The sequence below is a fragment of the Littorina saxatilis genome, linkage group LG9 (genome assembly GCF_037325665.1).
Source record: "Littorina saxatilis isolate snail1 linkage group LG9, US_GU_Lsax_2.0, whole genome shotgun sequence".
NCBI lineage: Eukaryota > Metazoa > Mollusca > Gastropoda > Littorinimorpha > Littorinidae > Littorina > Littorina saxatilis.
The window spans coordinates 25,431,131-25,458,862 of record NC_090253.1 but is presented as its reverse complement, the minus strand read 5'-3'; the positions used below and the strand labels follow the sequence as shown (position 1 = coordinate 25,458,862).

Here is a 27,732-nt window from a genome sequence, read left to right as displayed (position 1 = left end):
AAGAAAAAGCGTCTTTCTCCTTCTCCTTCCGTGGAACACGCTTCCCCCCCTTCGACGCCGTTGTCCGGCCCTCAGTCTCAGGCTTCAGCTCCTCCCGGTTTCAAGCCTGGGGGGAAGGTTTCCTTCTCCTCCCTGGCTCGAATCCGGGGGCGGGTCGATTCCCAACCCTCTTTGGGGGTTGGTGAATCTGATCTAGGGGCTACGGGAGAGACTCAGGTTTCGACTTCTTTCTTTTCCGGTGCCTCTCCTGTGCCCTCCTCGGTTTCCACCGCTGTGGAAGCCAGGAGGGACACGGGTCCTCCTCTGAACTCCCTCGCTGGGTCGTCTACTGCTGTTTCGACAGTAGTCTCGGACTCATGGGGGGGGAGATCGGAGGAGATGACGGGGTCTATGAATTCCCTCCCCGCTGGGGTTGGGATGCGAATTGACCCCGTTCAGGGCGGTCCTGTGGGGGCAGGGGTTTCAGGCATCGTGCCTACGACCACTGCTACTACGGTTCCCTCTGACGTCCGTGTGACTGGTGGCTGTCCCTCTATGAAACGCTCCGGCCGACTAGTTACTGGACGTGGAGGTGTTCGACAGAACGTGGTACTTCTGTCGAATGGTCAGGGCGACGGGAACATTGTTTCTGTTGCTCAAACCGACACCTCCGACCGGACCGTCTTGACCCCACGCCATTCCTTAGCGTCTGGTGTTCGGGTGACGGATGGTCCGGACCAAGGGTCCGGAACGGTCCAGGCTTACGGGTCGGGATCGAACCGGACCCACGGGTCCCGACTGGACTTGACCTCCGGGTTTGGTCCGGACGGGACCCATGGTACGGGACCGTACCGGACCTTAGGGTCCGGTGCGGGACAGTACCTCTGGCCCTTGCCGGACCCCCGGACCTACGGGTCCGGATGGTACGGTACGGGACCAGTGGTCCGGTCGGGACCGGACCACCCGACCACCTCTGTTGGTCCGGGTGGTCTGGCACCGAACCGGAACACACCGGACCACCGGACCTACGGGTCCGGATGGTACGGTACGGGACCAGTGGTCCGGTCGGGACCGGACCACCCGACCACCTCTGTTGGTCCGGGTGGTCTGGCACCGAACCGGAACACACCGGACCACCGGACCTACGGGTCCGGATGGTACGGTGTTTCCACGTCCGGACCGAACCACCCGAACACTTTTGTGGGTACGGATGGTTCTGTGCCGAACGGGACCTCCGGATGGTACGGGACCGGACCGGACCACCGGACCGGACCGGACCACCGGAACACCGGACCACTCGACCGGACCGGACCACCGGAACACCGGACCACCCGACCGGACCGGATCGGCACCCCCGACCGGACCGGACCATTTCTTTTCTGATCAGACCCGATGGGTCCCTGTTCAGTCTATAAATGGCGGGGGTTCGTTGGCTGGACTGACCCAACAGTCGCAGGGTTTTTGTTGTTCTCTCCCTTCGGCTGCTGGAGACGTTTCGTCTTTGGGGCAGGGGTCTTCGCGGCCTCTTGCTTCAGTGGGCGTTTCGTCACAGTCTACTTCATCACTTTCGGCTCCTCCCCCTCAAGCTTCCTACACTCCTGCTGTTGAGGAGTTGTCGGGAAGTGAAGAGGAGAGTGAGTCAGAGGACGATGGGGAGGAGGATCAGGGTCGCCCTGAGGTTAACACTGATCCTCTACCCTTGCCGGTTTCTGATGGAACTTCCGAAGCTATGCTTCGTACTTTCCAACAGTACATGACAGACATCACGCGGCGTCTTGACGCCACGGATGCCTCTCTTAAGCGTCTGTCGTCTAGTGTTCCCAACCCTTCGGTTGACACACAGGACGTGGAGTCTGAGGACGAGAGGCAGGAGGCTCTCCCTCGCACAGCTAGAAGGACGTTTGAACAGTTTCAGGACGTCCTTCCCTCCGACGCCCTCTCGTCCTTGGAGTCCGCTTCGGCCCGGGCGCGGGAGGCACACGCCGCGTCTGCCGGCGGCTCGTTTTATGAACGATCCGGCCGCCAGCAATTCGCGTTCCACCCTAGTCTTAGTGCCACGGTGGAAGCGGCAGCACATCGCCTGAGGAGTACAGATTCACGTGCGAACGCGACCTATGTTCCTCGGGAGGACGCGGATTCAGTGCCGTGCTTTCCTTCGGGAGGCGCACCTCCACTGTTTCCTCGTGTCCAATCTGTTTCGTCCCTCCCTTTTCCCTTTGACTCTCGAACTCTCCCTTTCCAGACTTCGAGTGTTCAGGGTGGGGCTGACGGTGATGTGTTCGTTGGGGAGGTGCCTTCGGTCAAGAAGGTGGAACTGAGCTCTGCTTCGTTCCACAATCTTGAGGCCACCGTTTCTTCCATTGTCGAGGCCCAATCACAGGCCTTGACATGGATGAGCACGCTGTCCACACTGTTGGACCCTCCCGATCGGGCAGAGTCCGATTCCACTCGGGTCCTTGACACGGTTCGAGTGGATCGGGCTTTGCATGCCGTGCGATCGTGCGTGACGACTGCGGCAGAATTGGCCATTGGAACACGGGTCCACTTGTTGGCCCTGTTCCGTGATCATTTTCTGGCTACTTCTTTAGTGCCTCCGGATATGAGGAAGAGTCTGAGGAACACGTTTCCTCAGCCTTCTTCCCTTTTTCATCCGGGCACTGTCCGTTCTGTGGTGGAGTCCACACGCCAGAGGAACACTGATTCTCTGATGGTTGGCCTCGCTGCTTCGGCGACGTCGGCGGGGAGTAAGAGAAGTGCTACAGTCACCTCCAGCTCCCAGCCTCAGAAGAAGAAGAAGAAGAAGCCAGTTTCACTGCCTCCTTCTTCCTCCTCTCAGGCGCCTGTCGCGTTCCCCCCTGCGGCCCCGGCTTCTCGTGCTCCCAAGCGTAAGAAGAAGGGTGCTCAGACAGGTAAGGGTAAGCAGCACCACCAGGGGGGTGGTCGCAAGCCTGCGCCTGCCCGCCAGCAGAATTTTCAGTGAGTCCCGGCCCTACGTTGACGCCCCCTCAAGTTGCCCCTCTTTCGTCCGTCGGTTCCCTTTTTCGGGCCCGCGACATGTGGGGCAGACTGGTCTCCAACCAGTTTATCTTGAGGGTGGTGGGGTCGGGGTTTTCTCTACCGCTGTCGTCACAACCTCCATTGTCCGCTCTACCTTTGACGTTCCCCCCTCCTCGAGACCCTGCCAGATGGCAGGCTCTTCAAGACGAGGTGAACTCGTTGGTCGAGAAGAAGGCTGTCTACCCCCTTTCTCAGCCTTCTCCGGGGTTCTACTCCCGCCTGTTCACCGTCCCCAAAAAGGACGGCAGGTTCAGGCCGGTGTTGGACCTCTCCACCTTGAACTTGTACCTTCGCAGGTGCAAGTTCAAGATGGAAACCCCTTCGTCGGTCCGGTTGGCCATCCGGCCAAACGATTGGGCCACGTCTGTGGACCTCCAGGATGCTTACTTCCACATCCTGGTGGCCCCGGGGTACCAACATCTGCTCCGGTTTGTTTGGGAGGGCACAGTGTTCGAGTTTCGGGCCCTCCCATTCGGCCTGTCCTTGGCCCCGCTGATTTTTACAAAGGTGGTCAAGGAGCTGGCGGCGTTGGTCAGAGCTCAGGGTGTGCGTCTGCGTCAATATTTGGACGATTGGCTCACCCTGGCCCAGTCTCGCGATCAATGCCTCCAACACACCCGGCAGGTCCTGGAACGGACCCATGCTTTGGGGTTCCAGATACAGTGGCACAAGTCAGACCTCGTGCCAGCCCAGCAGTTTTGCTACTTGGGGATGGCGTTCGACACAGTGCTTTACACTGTGTCTCCCTCCCCGGACAGAATCCTCTCCCTGAGGCGAAAGATCCTCTCCATTCAGGCTTGCCGCGCTGTTCCTCACAGGCGGCTGGCGGAACTGTTGGGTTCCATGGAGTCTGTCGCTCTGCTGCTGCCCCTTGCAAGGCTACACAAACGTCCCCTGCAACGGGCAGTAGCAGATCGGACTTCCAGGCCTCTCGATTACACCGAGTTGGTCCAGATCGGGCCTTGGTTTCACGAGGCTGTAGTCCAATGGCTGGACCCGATCTGGCTCAACTCTGCGGTGCCTATCCAACCGAGACGGCCGTCTCTCTTCCTGTACACCGACGCTTCTACGCGGGGTTGGGGGGCCCACCTGGACCTGCACGAGGCCCAGGGGGTCTGGACCCAGGAGGAGTCCCTCCTACACATCAACTTTCTAGAGTTGGAGGCGGTTCGTCGGGCTCTGCTGGAGTTTCGCCTCCTGATTCGGGATCAGGATGTGTTGGTCCACGGGGACAACACCACATGCCTAGCTTACCTTCGCCACCAGGGGGGCACCAATTCTCGGTCCCTCTCCCTGTTAGCGGAGGAGATTCTGCTCTGGTGCCAGACCAATCAGGTCCGGATGTCAGTCCAATTCGTTCCGGGGAAACTGAACGCCCTGGCCGACATTCTCAGTCGGGGCGATCAGGTTCTCCCCACAGAATGGACCATCGCTCACAACGTTCTACGGCGTCTGTGGGCAAGGTGGGACCGTCCTCTGATCGATCTGTTCGCAACTCGATTCAGCGCTCGGCTTCCCAGGTACGTCAGCCCCTTTCGAGACACGAATGCGTTCCACGTGGACGCATTCACTCTCTCGTGGAGGCTCCTCGATGCTTACGCCTATCCCCCGACATCTCTGATTCCGAGGGTACTGGCAAAGTATCTGCAGGAACGGCCAAGACTGATTTTGGTCGCGCCTTACTGGCCAACAGCTCCGTGGTTTCCAGATCTTCGCGGTCTCACCCACGTAGACCCTCTACCTCTGAATCTGGACGGGGGAAGTCTGCTCCAGCCTCGATCAGGCCTCCCTCATCCACGTCCAGAGAGTCTGTGCTTGACCGCATGGCTCTTGTGCGCTCCAAACTGCTTGCACTAGGATTGCACAAGAGTTCAGTAGAGTTTTCCTTGAACGCTAAGAGGCGATCAACTAATCAGCTCTATGACTTACGCTGGAGAGCTTGGGCCTCCTTCGCCTTGTCCAAGGGGATAAAGCCGCTTTATCCCTCAACACAGGACTTGGCCAACTTCCTGGTGGAAGTGTATCAAAAGAAGAGTCTTTCTTCTAAGACTCTTCTTGGATACAAATCTGCCATCACTTCCACGATTGCGGCTGCTACTGGTCGCAGACCTGAACACGTGATCAGTTCCTCCCTCATTGCTAATGTCCTTTCGGGTATTAGCAATGCAGCGGTGTCTAAACCTCGGGTTTCATTTCCCAAGTGGGATGTCTTCCTGGTTCTCAAACTCCTGCGTAGCAAGGAGTTTGAACCCCTGGCAGGCATTAGTATCAAGTTCCTGACTTTTAAGACTGTGTTCCTCATCGCTTTAGCCACTTGCCGTAGACTCAGTGGTATTCAAGCTTTGAGTGGCCTGGAATTTGACATTGAGTTCACCACACATCAGGTGACGTTGGCTTTCCTACCAGACTTTCGAGCCAAGAATCAGAATGCCTCGGAGTTGTCCAAACCAGTAGTCATTCAAGCCTTGGCTCCCACTCTTGAACATGATGACCCTGATCGCTTCCTCTGCCCAGTACGTGCCCTTAGAGTGTACCTGGATAGAACACGTAGCTTTCGGTCTTCTAAGCGGTCACTGTTTGTCTCGCTTAATCCGAAGTACCAATCGGATATTTCTAGACAAACTTTAGCTCGTTGGCTGACCTTGCTTATCAAACAGGCTTATGTTCATGCTCAAGTGGATGTGGTCCCTGACATCAGGGCACACGAGATTCGGGCTATCGGCTCCTCGTTGGCGCACGTGCGGGGTGCCTCGCTCCAAAGCATAATGGCGGTCGCGTTCTGGAAGACTCCAGCCACGTTTATTAACCACTATATGCGAGACTTTTCCAGTCTCAGGCTTGACCAGTCGTATGGCATTGCCAAAGCAGTGGTTGCCAGCATGGTCACGTCAGTCTAAGGTATTTTTCTTGGGTATATTTTCTTTTACAGTAGTACTGTTCGAAAATTGCCTGGGTATCTTAATCCTTGGATTTAAGTGATTTTGATTAAGGAGTTTAATACTCTACATATCACCCTCACACCACTCTGGTATTCTGTGCAAGAATAGTACTGTCGAGGTAAGTGTTATATTGACTGTAAGGCTTCTTTTTAAGCCTACTGTCTATATGATACTTACCGAGACAGTACTATTAGAGTTTCCCTCCCGCCTCCCCTCTTGATATGTTATGGGCTTTTTGAGGGTCTGCAGCTCATAAAGAAAGAGGACGCGCCACCTACATCCTGTAAGGGGGAAGCACTCAGACAGTGCTTGGGATCCACGGTGGCGCATGGTTATGGGAGATAATTGTACCCACGCAGCGTTTTGTCCAATTTTTTCGGCCTATAATAGATAATGTGCAAGAATAGTACTGTCTCGGTAAGTATCATATAGACAGTAGGCTTAAAAAGAAGCCTTACAAACAGGCCTTTTTTAGGACGAGGCTCCCGGCCAGCCTATCAGCGGGGAGGGAATCCCTACCACGCAATGAAAACGTCATACCGAGGTCAGAGGTCGGGAGCATCACGAGGGAGAATGTAAACAAAGATGGTGAACAAGATGAGGTGAGAGACTTCTACCTACAGTTAGACAGCATTAAATGGTCGCTTAGTGAAGATGTGAAGGATTTCAGGGCAGGACAGATGAGTGAACATGTCAAGGACTGGGGTTCAGTCACTAGTGATAATATCATTTTGGATATGGTTAAAGGTGTGGACATTGAGTTTAATGATAAACCACGTCAGGAAAAGCCAGCTCATGAAGCACAGTTTTCAGAGAAAGAAACAGAAGCTGTGGCAGCTGAAATTGAAGAACTGTTACAGAAAGGCGTCATTACTGAATGCACTCATTCTGACCAGGAATATGTATCCTTTATCTTTGCACGCCCCAAAAAAGATGGTAGGATCAGAATGATTCTAAATTTGAAACAGTTGAATAAAAGCGTTGAATACCACCATTTCAAAATGGAGAATCTTAGAGAAGCTCTCTCTCTTGTGACACCTGGCTGTTGGTTTGCTTCATTGGACTTAAAAGATGTTTATTACTCAATGCGCATAAATGAAGTCTCAAAACTTTTTGAAATTTTGGTGGAACAACAGAATGTTCAAGTTCAATGGACTAGCATGTTGCCCCAGATGATTCACTAAGATGCTAAAGCCTGTTATGACTTATCTGCATCAGATGGGCTTTATTTCAACCATTTTCATAGATGACACGCTACTGTTTGGAGACTCACAACTGGAATGTGTACAAAATGTCAAAGCATCTTTGGAGATTTTTCGAAAACTAGGTTTTGTGGTTCATCCAGAAAAAGCAGTATTCAAGCCCACCCAGTCAGTCAGATATCTAGGATTTGTGATAGACTCTCAAAAGATGACTGTAACGCTTACTCCAGAGAGAAAGCAAAAGATTTTGGACTTGATCTCTGACATGCTTTCGAAGAAAGAAGACTCCATCAGGAAGCTGGCAAAACTGATAGGCACTTTGGTTGCTAGTTTTCAAGGAGTTATGTATGGTCCACTGTGGTACAGGGCATTGGAGAATGACAAGATTCGAGGCCTCAGAGAAAATCATGGAGATTATGATGCTACAGTGCAGATTTCTGTTGAAGCACGAGAAGAAATGAAAGGGTGGATAGAGAATGTCAGTGCATCCTACAATGTGATAGATGTTTCACATGGGGAACCAGATTTTGTCATCTTTACACCCCCGGTATAGGGGTGTGTATAGGTTTCACTCGATGTGTTTGTGTTCGCAAGTAGATCTCAAGAATGAACGGACCGATCGTCACCAAACTTGGTGAACAGGTTCTATACATTCCTGAGACGGTCCTTACAAAAATTGGGACCAGTCAAACACACGGTTAGGGAGTTATTGGTGGATTAAAATTATACAAGGCCTGGTATAGACGGACACCCCCGTTGGTCAAAGGGAAATAACCATTCTCACTGCCACCAACTGAGAAGGTTATTTCCCTTTGACGGGGGTGTAGTTCCTATCGGAGGAATTTCTTGTTTCTGATGCTTCTTTGAGTGGTTGGGGCTATTCGTGTGATCTAGGTCGGTCAGGGGGGCATTGGAATGCCCTGGAATCTCAAGAACATATTAACGTTTTAGAACTCAAGGCAGGTCTGTTTGCTTTGCAGTTATATCTTGCAAATCAGTGTGCCATTCATGTCAGGATAAAAATGGATAACACTACTGCAGTTGCATGCATTAACAATATGGGCACCAGTCATTCTGTTAGTTGTAATAAAGTGACAAGAGACATTTGGAGTTTTTGCATAGCAAGAGACATTTGGCTCTCTGCTGAGTATGTGCCAGGGAAGGACAGTGTTATTGCAGACTCCGAATCTAGGAAAACTAATACTGACACTGAATGGAAGCTTAGATCAGATCTGTTGTCTGAAGCTCTTGGTAGAGTCAAATTTGAACCTGAGGTAGATTTGTTTGCTTCTAGACTGAATCATCAGTTGCCTATATATGTGGCATACAGGCCAGACCCAGGAGCTTATGCTGTGAATGCATTTCACTTGTTTTGGGGCAACATAAAGTTTTATGCTTTCCCTCCCTTTTGCCTTATCTCCAGAGTGCTGCAGAAAATTCAGAGAGACCAGGCAGAAGGAATAGTGGTGGTACCTTTCTGGCCAAGCCAACCTTGGTACGCCAGGATTGCCAACATGCTCACAGAAATACCAGTACTGATGTCGGCAAGGACAGATCTAATCGGCTTACCAGGAAAGGAGTGTCAGCATCGACTGGCAAGAACACTGCAGCTGATTTTGTGCAAAGTATCAGGAAAAGACTCAGACAGTCAGGGTTTTCGCAGCAAGCTTCACAACTCATCTGTGCTTCGTGGAGATCTGGCACATCTAGACAGTATGCACACTACATACAAAAGTGGAAAGTGTATGCTCGCAAAAAGGGCATCAATTCCGTTCATTCATCTGTGAGTGAAGCTGTTAACTTCTTAGCAGAACTTTTTCAGTCTGGATTCATAAACTAGTGAGAAGATTCATCAAGGGTGTGTTCGAGCTTCGGCCTGCTTTTCCCCAAGTACAGTGTTACCTGGAATGTAGATATAGTGTTGAACTATTTGGAGAATCTTCAGCCTCACAATAAACTTACTCTTAAGGAACTGTCCAGCAAACTTGCAACAATGCTTGTTATTTTGTCTGGCCAACGTTGCCAAACTGTATATAGTCTGTCTTTGGATGATTTAACTATGGAGAATAATCGTTGTGTGTTCAAAATAAGTGAAAAGCTGAAACATTCACGGAAAGGTGTACATCAAGAGCCTCTGGAATTTCTTGCTTATCCTCAGAATGGAAGCCTGTGTATAGTCAATGTACTGAAGGAGTACATTAAAAGGACTCAGAGTTTGAGGGGAGACTTAAAGAAACTGTTCATCAGTTACCAGAAGCCTCATGGTGCTGTTTCTAAGGATACTGTGTCACGCTGGATTAAAGACATATTGAACAGAGCAGGTATTGACACATCAGTGTTTGGTGCTCATAGCACGAGGGCTGCTAGTACATCAGCAGCGGCTGCAAGGGGTGTTCTCATTGCTACAATCATTAAGGATGCAGGCTGGTCTTCGGAGTCAACCTTTGGAAGGTTTTACAAGAAGCCACACGCTGTCAACATGGGTCAAAAGTTGTTGGATTCTTTCCTGAAGAAGAACTAAAATAAGTGCTGGATTGAAGTTTATTCTAACCAAGACTTTATGTTGGGACAGTTTTCTTGACGTAAACGCTACTGCATGTCGAGGTTAAATTACCACGAGCATGCAAGGCTTACCTGTAAGGTGCAGCTTGCTCTGGATTTATCCGAGATATATGCATCAGGAGTGTTTATGTCAAGTCCCTCCCTTAATTTTCCCTCCCTTTCTTGTCATGCTTGACCAAGCATTGTTTATATCAGTTAATAGTGTACATTCGTTCTCTGAAGTGTGAGTTCTGCGCATGCGGGCCGTTCTATTACTTGACATAAACGCTCCTGATGCATATCTCGGATAAATCCAGAGCAAGCTGCACCTTACAGGTAAACCTTGCATGCTCATGGTAATTTACCATGACATGTCATGCATTTGGCCTGGATAAACAGCGGAAATGCTTGTACGTGGTTTATGCAGACCTCTATTCATTTAGAGTATGCTTTGTGCCGGAGTGCATCAATGTCTTAATCAATATATAGCACACAAATCATCCATTCTTGTTTATAAAACAGTATTTGTGATTACAAAAGTTACATAAACATGCAGAGAAACGAACACTGTTTCCAAAGACACTAATTTGTTGGGCAATAGAAGCAAGGAAATATTTCATTTTAGATGTCGAACTTTCAGATGGCTCTCCTGTAAAATTAGCTGAAACTGCGTTACAATGTTTATGCGGTCAGCTCTCGAATTAACTGCGAAAGCCTTAAAATGTAACGCAATTGTGGCCAGGCCTTAACAGTACAGAACAGTCTTCACTGGTCCTCTCTCACCGTACAGCATAAATAGTTCATAACACACACCACACAGCCGCACAGTGTCATTGACGCTAATTGTACAGATGAGTCCTCTAACACTTAACAGGCATGAACATAGCACACACCATGCCATACAGCAGCAGCCCCAACACCAGCAGAAGCGAGAAGGAGACGGGGCCGGTGTTCAGCCAGGCGTGAAGCAGCAGGTACAGCACCACCAGCACGGCAATAGTCTGGTACGACGCCAGCATGCGCAGGCTGAGTCGCGGTTGGCGCAGTCGCTGTGCGGTCTCGGGTGTGACTGGGGTCTGGATGCGCTGGGCAGGGGAGAGAGGAGGGGACAGGTACACCTTGGCCAGCCGCCCCATCAAGTCCTGGCGCTGGTACAGACCCCAGATCTGACTAGAAAACTGTTCAGAAAATAAAGACATCAAGCACGTTGTCACTGATAACAAAAGTAGAAGATTCACTACATAATATTTTGTTCTTGTTAGTCTAGGATGTAACTGAACGAAAGCATCTTTCTTTCTTTCTTTATTTGGTGTTTAACGTCGTTTTCAACCACGAAGGTTATATCGTGACGGGGAAAGGGGGGAGATGGGATAGAGCCACTTGTCAATTGTTTCTTGTTCACAAGAGCACTAATCAAAAATTTGCTCCAGGGGCTTGCAACGTAGTACAATGTATTACCTTAGTGGGAGAATGCAAGTTTCCATTACAAAGGACTTAACATTTCTTACATACTGCTTGACTAAAATCTTTACAAAAATTGACTATATTCTATACAAGAAACACTTAACAAGGGTAAAAAGAGAAGCAGAATCCTTTAGTCGCCTCTTACGACATGCTGGGGAGCATCGGGTAAATTCTTCCCCCTAACCCGCAGGGGGGGAACGAAAGCAAATGCTTATAGGATTCACCATTGGTAATAAGTTACAGTGGACCCCCCCTTCTAAGACTCCTCCCCCCCTCCCTCACCAAATTTAAGACTTCCTCCTTTTTAAGATGCTCCTTTCTTAGATGTTCTGTTCTTAGTCTCTGTACTTTTAGCTCTATATTGACCCCCTCCCTTTTAAGACCTTTTGTTTGTTCGTTCATGGGCTGAAACTCCCACGGCTTTTACGTGTATGACCGTTTTCACCCCGCCATTTAGGCAGCCATACGCCGCTTTCGGAGGAAGAATGCTGGGTATTTTCGTGTTTCTATAACCCACCGAACTCTGACATGGATTACATGGATCTTTTTCGTGCGCACTTGCGTGTACACACGTGGGTGTTCGGACACCAAGGAGAGTCTGCACACAAAGTTGACTCTGAGAAATAAATCTCTCGCCGAACGTGGGGACGAACTCACGCTGACAGCGGCCAACTGGATACAAATCCAGCGCGCTACCGACTGAGCTACATCCCCGCCCTGACTGAGCTACATCCCCGCCCTGACTGAGCTATATCCCCGCCCTGACTGAGCTACATCCCCGCCCTGACTGAGCTACATCCCCGCCCTGACTGAGCTACATCCCCGCCCTGACTGAGCTACATCCCCGCCCTGACTGAGCTACATCCCCGCCCTGACTGAGCTACATCCCCGCCCTTCTAAGACCTGATCCTCATACATTTTTGAAGGTGATTAAAGGGGGGTTCCACCGTACAGCAAATTCTCACTGATAACAAATGTCTCCTAAATAACTGTTGGAAGAAGAAGCTTCGCTATATAATTTTTCTTCTTCTATTTAGTCTAAGATGTAACTGAAAACTTTTACCACTAGAGATGCGACTATTTTTTTAAATCTTTTTATGTAGTAGATATAATGACAAGAGACCAACAATGACCTTAACCAGAGTCCCTTTACCCTTCTTGGAAGAGAAAATCCCTCACCCGTATTAAGATATTGTTGCTTTTAATATTATTAGCCCTAGCTGAGGAGGAAGAGACCATAAACAAGAAACAACAGGCACAGTTTCTAAAGGAGCAAACAACAATCCTCACATGTGAATTGACGGCAGCGCACACTTTGTATAGGACGCGGACGAGAGTGGCGTTCTCAAAACTGCGGATGGGCTGAAGGTCAGGGTCACCTGTCTGCCAGTTGTCAAAGTGTCGCAAATTGTTGATGATCTGCAAAAAAAAATTGTAAGTCTTTCCTTCTTCCAAACACAGTTTACAGCTGTAAAACATACAACCGTTGTTATCTGGGCGAAAACATTAGTATTGCACAAGATTCCCCAGTCTCTAAATTGTGTTAATGAGGTTGGCTATGCCAAATCCACCCTATAATAGAAAACACCAATCCTATGTGAAAAACAAATCATCTTCAGTCCTATGTACTAAAATACAGGTAGCCTTTTTATTGTCCGGAACTCATGCGAACTGTGTCCCCAGGAAGTCAGAGAAGAATCGTTTTCCTCATAAAGTCTGCTTAAGTTTTGTCTTTTTCTTACCCTAAAAAAAAAAAAGAAAATAAGTTCTAGGGTTGGGAGGAAAACATAGGGAATGTCAGCGAACCAGAAACACAACATGTTAGTTTTAGGCCTGACATCACCATGTGTGTACAGTGGAACCTCCTTTTCAAGACCGCCCAATTTAAGACTCCCTCCCTTTTAAGACCCTGTTTTCTCAGACTTTCTTTTCAAAACTCCTGTAAATTGACCCCCATTTTAAGACTCCCTTTCAGACCTGATTTGATCAGATTTTGCAGGTCTTCAAAGGAGGTTCCCCTGTATCATGACCTACCTGGTATTTGCCCCGATCTGTCAGTTTGGGTCCCTCAGGTGTGTAGACACAGTCTGGCAAAGTCTCATCCTCCTCTATCATGGTGGACTCGTTGACAATGTCTTTTGTGCGCTGGCTTGAGATCCCCTCTGGCACTTGCAGCTGGGCATGGACAAAAATACAGCATGATACAATCACAGCCCTGGAGACCTCCTCACCATAACCCAACGCTGCCCACAGCAACCACCCAAAAGGATTCCAAACTTTTCTATTTATTTATATGGAATTCACCTTTCCCTAGGGGGCGGGGATGTAGCTCAGTCGGTAGCGCGCTGGATTTGTATCCAGTTGGCCGCTGTCAGCATGAGTTCGTCCCCATGTTCGGCGAGAGATTTATTTCTCAGAGTCAACTTTGTGTGCAGACTCTCCTCGGTGTCCGAACACCCCCGTGTGTACACGCAAGCACAAGACCAAGTGCGCACGAAAAAGATCCTGTAATCCATGTCAGAGTTCGGTGGGTTATAGAAACACGAAAATACCCAGCATGCTTCCTCCGAAAACGGCGTATGGCTGCCTAAATGGCGGGGTAAAAAACGGTCATACACGTAAAATTCCACTCGTGCAAAAAACACGAGTGTACGTGGGAGTTTCAGCCCACAAACGCAGAAGAAGAAGACCTTTCCCTAGAAACCACCCATCGGTAATTATCACATTTGGTTGGTCTCTTGGGTGGTGGTTCTAGACTGGTCTGACTGTACGGAAATTTTGGTTCTCCAAAAAGTTGGCCCAAAAGACTTTTCACCGAATCACTGTTTGAAAAACTAAGTAACTGTTTGTCATCCTTGTTTTGTAAAGTTGCCTTGCACAAAAACATACCACCACCATAATATGGACGCATACCTATTCTTCCACATATTCATGTGCACCACACACACACATGCACTCACACACACGTACACACACACAACACACTCACACAAACAACACACAAACACACATACACTCAGAGAGAGAGAGAGAGAGAGAGAGAGAGACACACACACACACACACACACACACACACACACACACTTACAGTGAAGATGAAAGCGATGTTTTTGACGGCTTGCTCCAAGTGTGCGGGTGTGCGATGCGAGTCCACCCCACCCTGGTTCCCATCGTCTTCAAACAGCGACCAGAACCATGAAAACACTCCACCCGCTTTGGATGTCACTGACCGTGGGGCAGTGGCTACCGCGTGTGCCTGTGCTGCTTTCTGCATTACCACCGCCATCTGCACCAGAACACAGATCATTTATGTCAGAATAACACTTTCAGGATTTTATTCTTTTTATTCTGATTTGTCATACTTATTGATGTGAAATTACTGAAGACAGCCTGATGTGACCACTGCCTGTGTCTGTTCTGCTTTCTGCATTATGACCACCATCTACACTAGAACATGTACTATTTAACTCAGAATAACACTATCAGGATGTTTTGATTTGTTTTTTTGGGTTTTTTTTGCATCACGGAACAAAATCTGCACCAGAACACATATATATACAATTGAGAATACTACAGGAAAGAGACATGGGATTCTCAAATCTCTATTTTACTGAGGGTATTTATAATATGTTGGAACCTTTTCTGTTAAACTCAAAATGATTTGCCAGCTGGACATCAGAGTTGCAGTACTGACGTAAGCAAAGACTGCATTTCATCAATCAATTGTGGTATTGCGTGGTCACAAAGCAGACAGGACAGTTGAGGAACTTGGTGTAGCCATCTTTATTGCCCGAAGTTAACCTTACAAAGCGGGAGTTATTTCCCTTGTGTCGTCTGCATGTTAGGCCGAAGTGGGTGTACTTCGACCTATCCAACATCAATCAATCAATATGAGGCTTATATCGCGCATAATTCCGTGGGTACAGTTCTAAGCGCAGGGATTTATTTTTTATTTTTATTTTTATTTTTATGCAATTTATATTGCGCACATATTCAAGGCGCAGGGATTTATTTATGCCGTGTGAGATGGAATTTTTTTACACAATACATCACGCATTCACATCGGCCAGCAGATCGCAGCCATTTCGGCGCATATCCTACTTTTCACGGCCTATTATTCCAAGTCACACGGGTATTTTGGTGGACATTTTTATCTATGCCAATACAATTTTGCCAGGAAAGACCCTTTTGTCAATCGTGGGATCTTTAACGTGCACACCCCAATGTAGTGTACACGAAGGGACCTCGGTTTTTCGTCTCATCCGAAAGACTAGCACTTGAACCCACCACCTAGGTTAGGAAAGGGGGGAGAAAATTGCTAACGCCCTGACCCAGGGTCGAACTCGCAACCTCTCGCTTCCGAGCGCAAGTGCGTTACCACTCGGCCACCCAGTCCACATGGTTTTTCATGTCCCTTCAACCTATTTGGCTATTACAGGAACGACGCAATTTTGTTTCCTTTGACCATGAATCTAACATAACTCCGTTTAAATTAAGAAAAGCAGTACGCCAAATCATAGACCAAATAGCCTGGACCGCCAACTCGTCACGTGACCCTTCGAGGTTACGACGCTCGACTTTCAGGGGCGCTTAGTGTCCGGTTTGAAAGGCCAGCGATTCGAAGACAGTGAAAAGAAAGCACGCTCCAGTTATTTGTGACAATGGGAGGTGACAATGAACTGGATTTTCCGAAACTCCAAACTAAACTTAACAAAACTCATCGAAAAACATGTTCCATAAAATTATGCACTTTAGCTGAGTTTATTTTAGCATTTTCAGAACTTACCTCGGCAACTTCATCCATGTTTACAATCGACACCGGATATGACATCCCCCTGATTTCTGAAAGGCCATGTAAGCGTAGGTTCCTAAATGCGAGAGGCCGCTACCTCGTAATAGAGAGAAAGAACGGAGAGAGAGCTAGTTGGCGGTCCAGGATAAATGGTCTATGGCCAAACTCAGACAGAAAGGAAGCAGACTCACCACATAACGCGTGCGGTCACAGAAGAGGGGTTGATACTGGAAGCCTGCCACCTCCATGTCAGACAGGTGAGGGGGGAGGGTGGGTGCAGGGGGCTGCATGCGGCTGGCAGACAGGTAGCTACCCCCCAGCTCTGCCGTGTGATTGAGGGACATTCCCAATCCGCATACTTCTTGCTCCGCTGAAACACCAAACATCTTGTCAATGGATGACTGCTGCAAAACCGTACAGGTACACTCCTTGTGTAAAGGCTGTCTTTCATTGAACCCAAAGTTTACTTTGCCTAGACTTTTTACGGAAAATTTAGTGCCAAAAACTTTGTGGTCTTTGCCCAACTAATATCAGGCTTAAGCTGTAACCCGTCTTGACCGCCTGTTAAGGGTGCCCGATGGATTGCCACCTTGACGTGGTCGGGGGGCTTGCGTGCCTCAGTGACCCATAGAGCTATGCCGGCGGGAGATCCGTCTCCTGGTAGGGCCACCCAAGCCGGACAGGTCGAAGGGTAGAGGTCTGACAAAGCGCAATCCACTGGTCCTCCAGGTTGGGGGTTGGGCACTGGGCTAACAACCCAGTCTCGTAAAACAAAAAAGATTGTTACGAAAACAGCAACAAATGCTGCCCTGCATGCCAACTGGCGTAACGGGCAGTAAGTAAGTTAAGATCATGTTCACCACCAAAGATCTGTTCCGGCTTCTACACAAGGGTATAAATATCCTTCAACTTGAAGACTAGCTAAACATTCAACAGTCTGGCTGCTTGCTACCTGTGCAGAGTGGAATTGTTTTTGTTGAACCGATTTCCTATTATATGACACCTGTGTTGATTTGCTAAATTAATTCAGCAAAAAATTCCCACTCTGCACAGAATTCAGCCAGCTATTGATCTTTGGTATGTGTTCAAGTGAAGGATGTTCTGTTGTGCTGTATCGGATTGCTTCCATGAGAATTATGGTACCTATCCAAAAAGGACAAAAAACCCAAAGACACCCCCAGTCCCAGGCACTAATCAGCTTTTATTTTATTGTTCTTTGCATTGTTTCCAAGGCAGCCTAAAAATTACAACAGATTTACGCATGTGAAAAAAAAATAGACAGTCACTTGTTGTGAATTAAACCAAAGTCACAAACTTTTCTACAGAAAATTAATCCTACACAGCAAAACAAACCAACCCTGCTGAAATCAAGACATGACCTAAAGCACTCCTTAGCTGTCTGGTTTTATAATTTCACATCAAAACTCACCGTTGGAGACGAGTTCCGCCAGGTGTGGGGAGCTGTACACCTGACACAGAAAACATCCACTCTCACCAATCAATATTGCGATAACAACAAAAATCCCTTTACAGTGGAACCCCCCTTTTTAAGACTTCCTCCCTTTTAAGACCCTGTTTTTTCAGACTTTCTGTTCATAGCCTCTGTGTACACTACATTGGGGTGTGCACGTTAAAGATCCCACGATTGACAAAAGGGTCTTTCCTGGCAAAATTGTATAGGCATAGATAAAAAATGTCCACCAAAATACCCGTGTGACTAGGAATAATAGGCCGTGAAAAGTAGGATATGCGCCGAAATGGCTGCGATCTGCTGGTCGATGTGAATGCGTGATGTATTGTGTAAAAAAAAATTCCATCTCACACGGCATAAATAGATCCCTGCGCCTTGAGTCCGAGTCTGGAGATACGCGGGCGATATAAGACTTCATATGATAATAATAATAATAATAATAATAAATGTACCCCCATTTTATGACTCCCTCCCTTTTGAGGCCTAATTTGTTTAAGATTTGTTGAGGTTTTAAAAGGGGTGTTTCACTGTAGTTCATTTTGTAAAAAAACAACAACACCCAATGCAAAAATAAAGTCCATGCTGAAATTTCAAAAACAAAAAATTACGTTAAACAGAAAACTGACACACTCACGCCTTCAGCCTAGAGAAGGTAATATAATAAAAATAAACATGTTCCATGTACATTTCACTTCACCAGCTGCACTAATCTACAGGCATGGGAATTGAAAATTGTAAAAAAGGCTGAACATTTATAACTGAAGACGCGAAGCGTCAAGTCGACGGCGCGAAGCGCCTAGTCTTACTAGGGGGTCCGGGGGCATGCCCCCCCGGAAAAATTTTTCTCCAAAGAACCCAGATGGTGCAATCTGGTGTCATTTGAGCTCCAAGTTGGCCATTAAATTTTGTTTTTAGAATCAGTTTTTAGTACCAATTTTTGCTTTTTTGAAGAAAAAAAATATATACATGTATTATATGGTTTAAATTTGTTAAAAAATTGATCTGTTGAGACAAACAGGAAAATGTAACTTGTAACACAATCTGTGCAATCTGGTTTACTTTCAAACATAAATGTTCAAGTAACTGAGGCGGGCGGTAGCAGTGCGTGAACAAAGTACGGAAAGTGTTTGCGGGCTTTTGTGCAAAGGCAAAAGTAACCGGTGCTTTTTGTGTGTGCCTCCCCCCTTTATTGTTTCGGCGGACACTTTTGCTTTTTCGGCGGGAAAAAAAAAAAATAGGCGGAAATCCGCCGTTCGGCGGACAATTCCCATGCCTGAATCTAACACAGACAACTCTTCTGTGATTTTAACTTGTAACTACATTGGTCATTGCAACCTGCAAAATGCAAACGGGTACATCTGTTCTTCGATATATATATACAGACCTGGGAACCCCTGTTTTGCACTTTGAGTATTCTCAAACAAACTTGGTGTATTTTCCAAAAAATGAGCGTACTCCACACAGCGTTTGCACATCCATGATTAAAACATGCCTCATGCGCGTCCGTCACACCGTTAATTAAGTTTACCTATACATTTAAAACAAATGCTTTTTTCAATTTTTACTGACAAAAACTGTACCGTATTTGACGGACTACAAGCCGCGACTTTAAAAACAAAACATCGCATTGCGGCTCATAAAAAGATGCGGCTAAAACGTTACCTAAACTTGAATAGCATTCACCTAATGGAAGTCGCCGCAGATTTTCATTTCGCTCGATTAGCGATTACCGGTACTTTATTAGCTCTCTTCTCAAGACTCGGCGCTTTTCTCTTTCATTCGCCAATCTTCGTTTGTCAACAAGTCGTCGTGACAAGCGTACAGAGAAACACCGGATGTATCAGGATCTCGCGCACACGAGGTTTAGTTTTTTTGTGTCTCGCGATAGTTGGAGGAGCGAGAGCCACCATGTTGTGTTTTCATCTGCTCGAAATGTGCGCAAAAGTCGTAAATCATCCCAAAAAAGCTTATTCCGGGCGGGACTACATGTGTGTGTTGGTTACAAATTGTGTGTGTGTGTGTGATATTTTTCTTCAAACTTTTTCACTTTTCTTCTTTGTTTCATTTGTTTATTCTCGGAGCCGATTTCGCCAAATACCGTACTTTCGTTTGCCTGGTTGTTTTGATTGATTGACACGATCCGATTATATTTTTTTCGACAGCGGCTAATATAGTGACGTAATCATGTGCCAAAATACTGGCTTCAGGATGGGCTGTGAAGAAAAGTAGTCTAGGAATTTTTCTCGTCGTATTTTTTTCCCACTGACCGTACTGAGCGTATTCTCGACAATCATGCGTACAAAATACGGTGAAATCGTATGGGTTCCCAGATCTGTATATAATTTCATGAATGAATTGACTGGAATTCGAGTGCAATGTTTAAACAGGTGATCAGTTAATAATGTTCCATGAAAAGAAGTGAATGGCCCCATTTCAAGGCATGAGTAATGCAGCTATCCTTTCTTGTGCAACCCAGACCAACCACACCTCAGATTCTCTAAATTGGCACACACACACACACACACACACACACACAAACATGTGCAGTAACATTAGTTTCACAAAAGCACCATATATTCTTGTAAACAGACGGACGGGCTCTGTGGCGGGGTGGTAAGACGCCGGCCTCTTAATCGGAAGGTCGAGGGTTCGAGGGCGAACGACAAGAAGAAGAAGAAGAATCCCGGTCGCGGCCGCCTGGTGGGTTAAGTGTGGAGATTTTTCCGATCTCCCAGGTCAACTTATGTGCAGACCTGCTAGTGGCTTATCCCCCTTCGTGTGTACACGCAAGCACAAGACCAAGTGCGCACGGAAAAGATCCTGTAATCCATGTCAGAGTTCGGTGGGTTATAGAAACACGAACATATCCAGCATGCTTCCTCCGAAAGCGGCGTATGGCTGCCTTAATGGCGGGGTAAAAATGGTCATACACGTAAAATTCCACTCAGTCGTGCAAATAACACGTGTACGTGGGAGTTTCAGCCCACGAACGCAGAAGAAGAAGAAGAAGTAAACAGACGATGTTGGGAAATAACTCTGTCAGGCTTTTCAACGTTCAAGTTGTGTGGCAGAGTAAGCACCCCAGGCAGGGAGGCAATTAGCCAGTCAAAGCGAGGCGAAGTGAAATAATTCTGCTGGCCAGTGTACACCTGCCATCGCAGCGAACAACTAACTCTGATGTGTATGTTATGCAGTGTGCGCTGAATGTGATACCCTTTCCTTTCAAAAATACGATTCTCTGCCCATTGCATGCTAAGCGCACAGGTTTCCTTAAAATCACCTGACTTTGAGCCAAACCCAAGTGACGTCAGTCAAAACAAGTTGTCAGTGTTTTGTGCGGGCCAGCAATCATTGCTGTAACGAATCGTGAACTTCAATACTTATGTCGTCGAAAGGAAAGGATACAGTGGAACCCCCCCTATTCAGACTCCCTTCCTTTAAAGGCGAAGATCGGGAGGAATTTTTCTGCGAGTACGAAGATTTGATTACTGACCTCCAGATGCGCAACTGACACTCACACCCCCTATCCAACAAGTCTCTGGAACTGTTTAGATAAGCAGTAGTATGGTGGTATCTCTGATTACTGGACCGAGAAAAAAGGGGAAGTCATTGTTTCGTTCACTTTCGTGTCTTCGTGTGAAATTGGAGATGGCCTGTAAATTAGCCTGTGGGCATAGGGAAGCTGGGTGTTGATAACTAATGATAACAGACTTGGAGGAACGAGTCGCTGAAGCACATAGCAGACATTCTTTTAAAACTGCGGCTTTAAGACCCAGTTTTCTCAGATTTTCTGTTCATAACCTCTGTAAATGTACCCCCATTTTACGGCTCCCTGGTTTTTATGACCAGATTTCATAGATTGTTTGAGGTCTTATAAGGGGGGTTCCACTGTATCATATTAATCACACACTGCATAACATACACATCAGAGTCAGTTGTTAGCCGCGATGGCCGGTCTAAGCCGGCAAGCAGCATGCTGTCGCTTCGACTGGCTTGCCTCAATGTCTGGGCCGCTTACGTTTGAAAATCTTGACAGATCTATTTCTGACCATTTTCAATTCACAAGAATCTATGGTGTTTCTGTCAAATCAATGTTATATCAGGAAAACGTCTATTGGCATGCTCGCATATGTGCGCACATACATATTTGGCAGTCACACCTTTGTAAGCCTATAGAGCATGTAGGCGCTCTGCGGAGAAGAGAAGTCCATGCGGTGTAACCGTGGCAACAGCTCCTGGAACAGCACTGTGTAGAACAGCAAGTTGTCTTCTATGAACCGGTCCCTGTAACAAACAATACAATCATTCAAACCTCAAGTTTTTTATAGCTATCTGTTTAAACATGACAGTCTCTTGTTTCACCTTCTTCTGCTGTTATTAGCTTCAACTACCCAGTGCACCCACTTTTTTTTTTTTCACGAGTGGGCATTTACAAATAAAGCCAGTTTTTTTTCCCCTTCAACATTTTCTCCCCTTACAGAGCTTAAAATTCACAGTGTAAAACCCAGATAGAGTGGACCCCTCCCCCCCTTTTTTTTATTTTTAAAGATAATCAGATTCCCTAATTTAACACTCCCTCCCTCATGAGAGTTTTTTGAGACCCTGTTTTCTCACATTTTCTGTTCATAACATCTGTAAATTCACCCCCATTTAAAGACTCGCACACACCTATTTTTTTAGATCTTCAAAGGGGAATTCCACTGCACACTCAAACAAAGACAAAGACTGATGTCCTAACTGACCACTTGTCTTCCACACGTCTTTCCCTGGTCTCTGTCTCGTGGTATCTGCTCTTCTTGCCGCTGTAGTATTGCTGGACGTCAGTGTAGCGCCACGGCTGTACGTAGCTAAGCCAGGTCTCCAGCACCTGAAACATCACAACACACAGTGCATTTCATAACCAGCGAATTTCTTTTTTTGAGTTATGAAATCCTTACTTTTTTTTTATCGGAAGGAGTTTATGAATATGTTGAAACAGTTGGCATTTCTTTCATTTTCCTTTATTTTTGTTTTGTTTTGTGATGTACCCCCATGGAATTTCTTGAATAAATCATTTGCCTTGCCTTGCTTTGTATATTTCATAAGTATTGACAATTAACGTTATTTGTGTATTTAATTATTTATCAAAATATGACATTTTAGACAGATCGAGACAATCACTGAGTCAGTGTTCCTCTGAGACTGTGCCAGTTTGTCGAGGTGAACAATGTCTGTCGAGATCTGTGTCAAACGTCATATTTTGATCAAAAATACAAATAACATTTATGTTGCGCAATTCGATCCATTTTAGTTGGAACTCCTTTAACCATTTAACCCTTTCGCTGCCAATCAAAACTTGCGTATGTGCATTCCTGACTGCCAGGGAATATTAGAGTTCGGGGTGTAATAATTCACAAAAAATTCTAGCTCCAAACTGGCAGTAGGTAGGTAAGTAAAACCTATGTTATTTTTAAGGGAAACTGAACCAAGAATCTGTTTTTAGTGTCTAATCATGGAAATAATAATTAGTTTGGCTTATAATGATGTTTAAATATGAACTTTTGAAAAATCAGTCCAGCGGATCTTCCGGTGCCTGTGGATCAAACACAGGTGGCTGTTTTGCTTGCTCCAAGAAAGGATTATAATCACTATCATCTACCTGTTTCCAACGAATCGTCCGAAAGAAGAATCTCCCCCTTCCCCTGTCAGTATCCATAATCATTTGCACCGCCTGTAGCGTCAGTCCGGCTTTGTTTTTCCCTACTGGGGCCCGGTCGACTGTCACCGTTAGCCATTTTGACGAGTCGAGATTTCTCTCCCCTACCCTGTCGCCAAGGCCGAAAATAGCCTTCAGACGCAAAACCGCGTCACCATTTATGTTTATTCATGAGAATGAGGTATCCTACCAAGCCATTGGCTGCTATTTGTGTGTCAGCAGTGACGTAGCATTTCTGGAAAATCCCGGAACGGAGAAGACGGGTTAACCCATCCTAAGGCGCTGCGGCTGCACAAGCGCATGATGGGTATACCCGTCCTAAGGCAGTCAAGTGGTTAAGGAACACTAGCATGCACTCTTTTGAAGTCTTGGCCAACAGCGTCAATATGAGTTTTAGTCGGACTCTGATGTCCATGACTCAAAGAAGGAAAATACAAGGTTCAATCGATTTTTAAAAAAATGTGTGTGGGGGGAGGGGGGGGGGGGGGGTAGAGAAATTGTTCAGTAATGAGCTTGCAGACAAACTTTTCTTGACACATTTCAAGTTTTCAAGTTTTTCTGTAACTGATATTTTCTTAGATTTTGTTTACACCATAAAAGGGGATTCCACTGTACATTAACTCACCATTCTGAAGTAGCAGTCCATAGGCCAGCGGTCAAAGGCATGACGCAGAAACCAGTACAACTTCTTCTGCACTGTCTGAGGTACCACAGTTCTGTTCCAAGGAAGAACAAAAATATGATCAGCAAAAGCATGGAATAACACTTTCTGTGAATGAATTTAAGGAAGAGTGACTGACAATAAAACCAATGCTGTCTAAAATGTTATGGCTATCTATACAGCTATATAGCTAACAGTAGTAATCCCTGTTGTGGCATAGATCAATACGAATTAATTCAATAATTAGGATGCAAAAAACTTAGGCATGCAAGCTTGAGGAAGTCTAAGTACAAACAAAGTTTGGGCATCTATATATTTTTACGACTAGTGTCTGTCTGTCTGTCTGTTCGCGATGCACGGCCAAAGTTCTCGGTGGATCTTTTTCAAATTTGGACACCTTATTCAGCTACACCCCGGACACAACCTCATCGATGATATTTCAACACATGCTCTGAGCGCGCAGCGCTGTGCGCGCTCAACCGATTTTTTTGTTTTTGTTTTTGTTGTTGTCGGGATCCACTACCAGTAACTCTTCCTTATCTTCTCCAGTGTTTTCAGCCGCGATTATCTCCCTTCCTCCGTGTGGCGTCAATCCATATTCCCGTTACTACGTTACTATTTTTAGAAGGTCACTGCACGTTACTATTTTTAGAAGGTCTCCAGTGTTTTGCGCGTTTATCTCCTTTCCTTCGTGCGCCAGCGGCTTTCCCAGACGCAGCCTGGTATTCGGCTCTACTTCTTCCCGGCGAAGCGGGTAATCATCTAGTGTGTCATATAAGAGTAAAGACTGTTTCATCTAGCGAGCTTGGGGGTTGCATTTGGGCTAATCAATTCTGAGTGGTGGGGAGTTTACAACCTGTAGTGGGACAGCAAAAAGGAGACTAACCAACATAAAACTGTAAATATAACTTGCTGCTGCCATCGTTTCTAGGTCATAAGCTAGGTCTTCATTTTCTCATCATCATTTGTCTGTCCACTCACTTCAAAAGACCAACAGGTTGTACTGCACTTGTGATAATGTGTATGTTTTGTACTGTCATCTTTATCAAAAGTCCCATACAATTTTTTTGTCAAACAATAAACTACTAATAATTATCAGAGGCACTACCCATTCTTTTGGCACGCACTGCATGCAGCAAGCTGACCAGCTCAACAGAAATTAAGTTGTCTGGTTAAGGTGTGAAAGGATCAGAGGAAATTACATCACTTCTTTCATTTCTGGTGGGTGGACTGGGTGGCCGAGTGGTAATGCACTTGCGCTCGGAAGCGAGAGGTTGCGAGTTCGACCCTGGGTCAGGGCGTTAGCAATTTTCTCCCCCCTTTCCTAACCTAGGTGGTGGGTTCAAGTGCTAGTCTTTCGGATGAGACGAAAAACCGAGGTCCCTTCGTGTACACCACATTGGGGTGTGCACGTTAAAGATCCCACGATTGACAAAAGGGTCTTTCCTGGCAAAATAGTATGGGCATAGATAAAAATGTCCACCAAAATACCTGTGTGACTTGGAATAATAGGCCGTGAAAAGTAGGATATGCACCGAAATGGCTGCGATCTGCTGGTCGATGTGAATGCGTGATGTATTGTGTAAAAATTTCCATCTCACACGGCATAAATAAATCCCTGCGCCTTGAATATGTGCGCAATATAAATTGCATAAAAATTTTTAAAAACAAAATAAATCCCTGGGCTTAGAACTGTACCCACGGAATATGCGCAATATAAGCCTCATATTGATTGATTGATCTTCCGAACAGTAGTTTTACTCAATCTCTAGGTCACTTTGGAGTTAACTCATTCGCTGCGCAGCTAAATTTCCCCTGTGTTCCCTGCCAACGCGCGATTTAGAGCCATTTTGAAAAAAATATTAAAAATCAACAACACAAGATAACCTTACATACCTTATGTTTTTGCAAAGTTTGAAACTTACTCTTTTAGAAAATATATGAAACATTTGAAAGTACATACCTTTTGTTGTCTTCATATCCACGCAAAATATCCAATTTGAAGCAAAACAAAAAAACTTTCTACGTCATGGGTTCATCATACACAATGTCATGATCGACACTTGCATTGCCCGAATCATCACCCAAATGATCGTTCATTGGCACAAAATCGTCACCAGAATCTAAAATATCATCTCCACTATCATCATCACTGAGGTCAAGATCAGAACCGTACTGAATAACACGTTCTAGCACTCTTTTCAAGTTACTACGTCTCAGCAGAACGATCCGCCATCTTGGAAAAGTCAAAACACGTGGGTCGCACACCGTCAACAAAATTTTTATTAATCCCAACAATTTAAGGGAAGGAACTGTTTACAGTGAATGGTACCACTGTAGACAGATAGAAGTTCATTGCAGGGGTTGTTTCCCTTGGTCAGCAGGACCGTTTACACCGTTAAAAATTCGTGATATCCGTCGGAACTCAAGTGCCGGCACGCAGCCAACGCTAAACACAGGTGTCGGAATTCCAGTTCCGACGCGCAGCGAATGAGTTAAACCTCCATCTTACTCTTAGACCAGGAACAAAATGTTCACGGGAGTCAAAGTTAATTACACTATTGAATAGAAATAATGCGAAAAGTGAGAGACAGGATGAAAAACTGACAGCATGAGGAATGAATTGTTGCAATTTGCATAACAAAAACAAAAAAACAAAAAAAATCTTCTACGTCAAAAACGCATCAGATTGAGTAAGAGTGCTGGTCGGAGGTAAGAGAAGAGGAGGGGGCCAGTGACGTCAGCGTGTATCAGATGTGCAGGAGGAAGAACAACCTAATATGGCTCCACCAAGCCTCACAGTACAATCACATCAATACCCTTTTGACACCCTATGAAATTGAAAGACAAAATCTTGGCAGAAAAAATGTTGCAAAATTACAATAATACAAAAAGTATACACCTCCCCCCTCAGCCGTATACTTGTCACTCGATCTCCCCTTTATTTTCACTCCATAGTGTATGCCTAATATGGTAAGCAAAACCCACTGAGTCCTGTCAATCAAATATGTCATCTGTTTCATCTGACAACTCTGTGCATGCCTACAGCCAATCAGAGTTTAGTTCGTCTGAGGGAATCACACGTACACATGTGTACCCAATTAAAAGTCGCTACGTTACCCTTCATGCCGCATTCCCGTGGACCATCTGTTGTAATGTTCAACCCCACTAGTCCAGTCACGCCTGGGCAAAAAAGTCTGAACAAGAACATATGCTGCATATATATCTCGGTCTCCCATGCAGTACTATAACTATAAGGCACAAAAATGTATTATTTGTTTGCAGAAAGTCTGATTTCCATGTTCTACAATCTGTATATAACCCAGAGATGTCCTTTCTCTGGTTTTTGCTTGCTTTGAATTGGTCTGAGTTGAGTTGAAGTTTGGTTTGGTTCAAGGTTATGCTTTGTTTGTTTGTGGGGAGGGGGGAGGTTTGGTGGGGGGGGGGGGGGGAGAGATTGAGGAGTGCTAATTAAAGATCACATTTTTTCTGTAACAGATAAAAGCAACTTATCAGCATTCTGGTCCACCATTGTTAACCACAGAAGGTAGTCCTATTTAATATCTTATCAAGTCATTCTTTATTCCCTCTAATTGACTTACAACTAAATATACAGCTGACACCCCCCCCCCCCCCCCCCCCCCCAATTTAGGACTTCCTCCCTTTTGACCATGCTTGCTTTTTCAGATTTTATGTACATAACCTTTGTAAATTTACCTCCGTTTTAAAACTCCCTCCTTTTTTTGAGACCCGATTTTCTCATATTTTTGTGTAGGTTGTCAAAGTGGGGTTCCACTGTATGTGATAGTTCGATGTTATCAAACAAGCCTTTCTGGTTTGGTAAACAGTGTTCCACCTACACCTTTTCACATTTAGTCAAGTTTTGACTAAATGTTTTAACATAGAGGGGGAATCGAGACGAGGGTCGTGG

General features: G+C 46.2%; 1 protein-coding gene across 3 annotated transcripts in view; it reads right to left on the bottom strand.

The window, feature by feature from the left end:
• Positions 1 to 10,222: 10,222 nt before the first annotated feature.
• LOC138975694 (sphingomyelin phosphodiesterase 4-like) overlaps positions 10,223 to 27,732 on the bottom strand; it is a 38,036-nt gene continuing 20,526 nt past the window's right edge. For all 3 annotated transcript variants that reach the window (XM_070348434.1, XM_070348435.1, XM_070348436.1), the window contains 9 exons: positions 23,766 to 23,856; positions 22,188 to 22,312; positions 21,606 to 21,729; positions 17,404 to 17,443; positions 16,166 to 16,344; positions 14,271 to 14,468; positions 13,217 to 13,357; positions 12,473 to 12,601; positions 10,223 to 10,896 (listed from right to left, as the gene is read on the bottom strand). In XM_070348434.1, coding sequence (XP_070204535.1) covers positions 10,579 to 10,896; positions 12,473 to 12,601; positions 13,217 to 13,357; positions 14,271 to 14,468; positions 16,166 to 16,344; positions 17,404 to 17,443; positions 21,606 to 21,729; positions 22,188 to 22,312; positions 23,766 to 23,856 — 1,345 coding nt within the window. In that variant the 3' untranslated portion in view covers positions 10,223 to 10,578. The remainder of the gene's footprint in view (positions 10,897 to 12,472; positions 12,602 to 13,216; positions 13,358 to 14,270; positions 14,469 to 16,165; positions 16,345 to 17,403; positions 17,444 to 21,605; positions 21,730 to 22,187; positions 22,313 to 23,765; positions 23,857 to 27,732) is intronic.